The sequence below is a fragment of the Phanerochaete carnosa genome, assembly GCF_000300595.1.
Source record: "Phanerochaete carnosa HHB-10118-sp unplaced genomic scaffold PHACAscaffold_13, whole genome shotgun sequence".
Lineage (NCBI taxonomy): Eukaryota > Fungi > Basidiomycota > Agaricomycetes > Polyporales > Phanerochaetaceae > Phanerochaete > Phanerochaete carnosa.
The window spans coordinates 812,842-818,043 of record NW_006767640.1 but is presented as its reverse complement, the minus strand read 5'-3'; the positions used below and the strand labels follow the sequence as shown (position 1 = coordinate 818,043).

General features: G+C 54.9%; 3 protein-coding genes across 3 annotated transcripts; 1 reads left to right on the top strand and 2 right to left on the bottom strand.

Annotated features, from left to right (window-relative positions):
- Nucleotides 1–79: 79 nt before the first annotated feature.
- PHACADRAFT_33288 (uncharacterized protein) lies at nucleotides 80–1,720 on the top strand (the record flags this gene model as incomplete). The annotated part of the gene is made up of 4 exons (XM_007401483.1): nucleotides 80–284; nucleotides 344–897; nucleotides 951–1,583; nucleotides 1,607–1,720. 4 exons carry the CDS (start codon nucleotides 80–82, stop codon nucleotides 1,718–1,720), a joined length of 1,506 nt encoding a protein of 501 aa, XP_007401545.1.
- Nucleotides 1,721–1,867: 147 nt separating this feature from the next.
- PHACADRAFT_265375 (uncharacterized protein) lies at nucleotides 1,868–2,886 on the bottom strand. The gene has a single exon (XM_007401718.1). It carries the CDS (start codon nucleotides 2,798–2,800, stop codon nucleotides 1,877–1,879), a length of 924 nt encoding a protein of 307 aa, XP_007401780.1. The 5' UTR covers nucleotides 2,801–2,886; the 3' UTR covers nucleotides 1,868–1,876.
- Nucleotides 2,887–3,166: 280 nt separating this feature from the next.
- Nucleotides 3,167–4,608, bottom strand: PHACADRAFT_33286 (uncharacterized protein; the record flags this gene model as incomplete). The annotated part of the gene is made up of 2 exons (XM_007401482.1): nucleotides 3,167–4,370; nucleotides 4,421–4,608. 2 exons carry the CDS (start codon nucleotides 4,606–4,608, stop codon nucleotides 3,167–3,169), a joined length of 1,392 nt encoding a protein of 463 aa, XP_007401544.1.
- Nucleotides 4,609–5,202: the final 594 nt, after the last annotated feature.

The window sequence follows — 5,202 nt, the reverse complement described above, 5'->3', positions numbered from 1 at the left end:
GGGCCTGAGCAGCTTGCCAAGCATATATCTCTTCCGCGCCATTCGCTGTGAAGAGTATCGCGCAACGGCCCCACCCCACATGTTCGAGGACGACATTTGTCGGTCGCCCATTGTGCAGAAGGCGTACTCCAAAGATATCATTATCTACACTACCGTCTCTGCTGTGCTCAGCGTCGTGCTGGCTGGGCCGTACGGCAGAGTGTCGGATATCCGCGGCAGGAAGCGGGCGCTGACAATCTCGGCCACACTCAACGCACTCGGGAATGTTTGGCTTGTGCTATGCTGTGCGTGTAGCGGGCTTTTGTACATGGCTTGTTGTGCTAACTGCCGCGATTACAATCAGCATTCTTCGCTACGCTGCGCAGTCCCTGGCTCGTGCAGCTTGCAGCGGTTCTACAAGGCCTTGGTGGCGGCTTCTCTATTATCACGGCCATCCAGAACGCTGCCATCACCGACACGTCCGCCCCGAGCGAGCTGTCGCTCTGCATGGGCCGCACTTACCTCCTGTCGTGGATCAGTATCATAATTGGCCTGGGTATCAGTGCCAATCTGCTCGATGTGAACCTTTACGTTACAAACTTTGGCACCAATGTGCTCATTTGGTTGGTGTATCTACTGTATCTCCACTTCGTTGTCCGCGAGGTGCGTGTGCCGCCAGCGGAGGACAACGCCGATGTTGCAGCAGCAGCAGCGCCGGGCGAAGCCACAACATACCAGTCAATCCCTTCACGTCTGCTTGCCGCGACACGCTCAGTGTTCGAACCAATGACCATTCTGGCGCGGCATACCACGCTGCTCTTCTTGTCCATCGCCATCGTCGGCACCACGCTATCTATCGGAGTGTTCAGCCTCATCATACCGTACTGCGACACCAAATTTGGACTAGAGCCTAGTGAGGTGCGCAATCTTTGTCCCTCATGGCACACAGTCAAGCTTATGTTCACGCGTAGGCGGGTCTCATAACTGCAGCCTGGTCCGTTTCACGGGCCGTCATCGTCGTCTTCCTCCTTCCAATGTTCCTCGCTGCCTACCAATGGTTGGCGTGGTTGGCGAACTGGAAGAGACCAGAGAGAAAACCAGCGTCAGTACATATTGATGTAGCGGCCGATGAGACAGCACCCTTGCTAGTCGAAGCTACACAAGAGCCCCAGGCAGACGAAAACACTCAGACGACAGCACCGTCACCGTCGGCATCGAAGAGACTAGCAATGATTCGCATCTGCCTCATGGTCAGCGCGCTGGGCATGCTTGCCACTGAAAGCAGCCGCAACGTTGGAGAGGTCGCACTCGGTCTGTGCTCCGCATACAGCGCGCTACAGTACCCATCTGACACCATGACCACAGCAACGGTTGCGAGCTCGTTCGGCACGCTTGCAGTGCCGTTTATGCAAGCACTACTCACGCTTGCCGCGCCGCCCGGCGCGACCGGACGCGTGCTCGCTGGCTTGTCTATCCTGCAGTCCGCTGCAATCGCCCTGCGCGGCCTTGTGTTCGTCACATTATTCGATGTTACCTTGGAAAAGGCTTCCGGAGCGGTCTGGTGGTTGTCTGCCGTGAGTGTTGACAAGCGTCCTGTGGAGAGCGTACGCTAACAGCCCCTCCGCAGCTCATCTTGGCTCTGTCTAGTTTGGTCATGTTCAGCCTACGTCCGAAGCAGTTCGTGTCGCACAGTGTGCTGTACGCTGACGGTCCCTCCGCGGCTCATTTTGACCTTGCCTAGTTTGGTCGCGTTCAGCTTACGTCCGAGTGCTCTTCTACGATGGCAAAGCGAACTTGTATTAGTCTAAGCAGTAACAGTCCTGGAATCAACTGTTGCAAATGACATAGCTAGTCTGGAATGAGCTTTAGCTTCTCAACAACGGCGAGTCACGCACCGTTATGCCCTAACGAACGGTATCTGGAACCCAGAGAGCAGTGTTCGAACCCTATTTTGCGCGCCCTCGCCCCTCGTGTTGGCGATGAAGTGTATATGCATACCGTAGTTGTTGGGGTATGCGTCCATGTTGTATTCGATTTGAGGGAAGAGACCCATGGCCATTGGCGGAAGACCAAACGAGACGACACCCGATGCTGCGCTGGCCGAGATGAGGGACGACGACTGCCGGGGTAGTGGGATGCCGTTAAACTCTCGCATACGCGGGAAAACGAAGTGTACAAGGGTGCCGATGAAATCGTACATCTGGGGGCCCTTGATGTCGACCTTGACACCGACGGGTGCTTTGCGCCGCATCCAGCCCTGGACCTGCTTTTTTCCGCGGACGATTTGCACGCCCTCGGTCGTGCGCTGGCCGCCTTGCTCGGTCGAGAGACCGGAGATAGCGCGGAAGGCCATGATTGCGCCCAGAAGATGGCTCTTGCTCTGGAGGGCGTCTTTGACCATCGTGTGCAGCTGGATGCACTCGAGCTCGACCACGTTCTCGTAGGTCACTGGCGGGAGTGCCTGACGCGTCCACGCGAACGATCCACCAATGGGCGGGTTGTACCGGTGCTTGACGTATGGGTCTTCTAGGTCGTACGACAACCGAATGTTTCGTGGCGGTTTCGAGTCCGCCGGTTTATGGGTGTAGTTCATGTACATAAGGTCGTCCCGGAGGGTGCTGTTATAGTGATCGGCAACGCGAGACTGGTGAGTGTCCCGGACGATGACATGAACGTGCGGTACCGGAAGGCCATTTTGGTCGCGCTTGAGAAGTTTCCGAGGGGTGAGGGCCTTTGTCCGCCTAGCAGCAATTGCTGCCCGCCATCGACCGTCTGGTTTGACCGCAGAGCGTGCAACGTTGACAGCCGGGGCTGCGCTCATCTAATGTATTCTGGCGTTTCAGAACAGATATTGGGTGCTGAGCTTCGACTCAGAGCTCACCAGACTAGACGGGACTGGAGGCGAAAGTGGTCGTTGAATCTGAATTCGCCGAGCGGACAGTCCTATACGGCGCCTAATTCTAAAAGTTGAAAATGGCATACTGTTCCCACGATACTAGCAGCGCAATAATACAGTACGCTGATATTTCCTTTTGTACTGGTCATGCATGAAGCATGAAGCATGAAGTATTGAAGGGGCGTTACGTATAGCAGCATTCGTCTCTTAAACCTAAATTCCTACATTCGCAGCATCACATAGCCTGTAATTTTGTCGCTCTAGTGAGGGTCCGTGGCGTGGTTCACTACTCTAGTCCACTCCACTAGCGACACGCGAGTAGGCGGGACCAATCTCGACGATGAGGCACATCGTGCTATAGATCTTCGACATGAAAGCGTTGTTTCCGAAGGCGATGTACGGCGTGGAGAGCTTTTTGACATCCACAGGGCGCATAGGGGTCGCCCAGTGAACTTCAGTTTCAGGCCCTTCGTTCTGGCCATCGGGTGGAACAATATACTTGGCTTGCGCTGACTTCTCGAGCCAAAAGGTGAAACCATCCTCGTGCTCCCAGGTCGTAGGGGGTGGCACTCCGGGACACATGCGGACCTCCCTGTCTTCGCCATGGTAGAGGATCCGCAGGTTAGCCTTGAGGCCAAGGTCCTTGCAGGCCTTCTGCAAGATTGCGTCGCTTCCCTTCAGAACGCCGAGTAGCTGGTCGAGGGGGGTCAGCGGGACCTCATAGCCAGGAGTGTAGATCTTGGGTTCAATTTCGGTTAGGTCGACCGGGTACTCATGGCGCAAGCCGAAGCCAAGCAAGCCGCCGCCGGGCAGGTAGCTGCTGTCCCGCAGAAGCGCATCAAAAGCGGCTTTGAGCGCGAGCTCGTATGCCGTGTCTTGTGGCACGTCCCTCGCGACCGAGTCGATGAGATAGAGGTTGTAGGTCAGGGTGACCCTATATCCAGATGAGACCGGCTCAACCTCGTGCTCGACATCGCTATATAAGGCTGCATAGGCAATAGAAGGTGTCCGAGCCTCGGATATGATCTTCCCAGAGTCAAACTTGAACTTGCGGTACTCTTGACGCAAGGCCAGAACTCCACCTTCGTGGCGAGTTGGGAAGACGATGACGAGGGAAGCGATCATGTTATCTGCACGAGGTGTGTCCTTGTGCGTCTTGAAGAATGAGCCGGGACCTAGGGCGCGGGGTTGGCTGTACAGACAAGGACATGGAACGGTCAGGCGCGTACCGTAAACGTTAAGCTTATACATTTCTACCTTCAGAGCTTTGCCTTTGTGCCCTTCTAGGATGTTGTGGCGTATAGCATGCATAAGGCCACATTGCTCAGGGTCAAAGGTAGTCGCGAAGTGACCCTTATCGAGCTTTCCCGCCTTACGATACGACTCATCGTGAACGTCTTCGTGGCCGCGACCGAACGTAGCAATATCGCAGGCTTCCGCCAGGCGTCTGACTTGTTCGTCGGTGTGAGATGTGAAATCGATGCGTCCAAGGCCCCTGACGACACATATGAGAACTGAACGGCAGGCAATTATTTTTGTGCTCACTTGGAATTTGGGCCTTCTACCCCATAGTACAAGACGAGGTCTTCAGGCTGGACAGGGAAGATGCCACTGGAACACGGCAGAACCTTGCTCGAGATTGCATCATTCAACGCCTGGAGGTGCCAATGCTCCGGAACGAAGGACTCGGTGCAGCTGGTGCCAGTAGGAGACCATGCTCTGAGACGCGACATGGCTTGATTTGCCGGAAGACGTGGACGATATGAGAAGGGGGGGCTCGAGGGTCGTCCGTTCAGGCCGCTCGCAAGCCTTTTAAAAACGCCCATACGCTCCTATATCTCCATCTGGTCGCATAGTGTCGCTTGATGTGTATGGTCCGCGAAAGGCAATGATACTACGATATAAGAAGAAAGATGACTCGATGTGAGACTCGGAAGTAAATACGGCGGCTTACAGTTTCATATTCGGATATTCGTCAAAGTCCTCACTAATTCATCGGCTCGCCTAGCATGTTGTTGAACTATCATAAATGAGAAGCGTGAGTTCGCAATATTTACCAAAAGCAATAACAACCTGAATTCCAAGCGGGGCTGAGGTCCCAGGTTTGTCCCATGTGGCGGTATGCCATGGCCACATATTAAATCTCCGAGCGCTTCGAAGAGCAGCTCACTCTTTGCTCGTGGCAGTTCGATGCCAGAGTTGGCGACAGTGAGGCTAACCCGCGCGAGAACAAGACGACCTGCCACACATTTTTTCTGCCAGGGGCTGCGTATTCTTGGTCGTTGGGATATATTTACCATGAGATTCACCTGCTTTGTACCGATCAG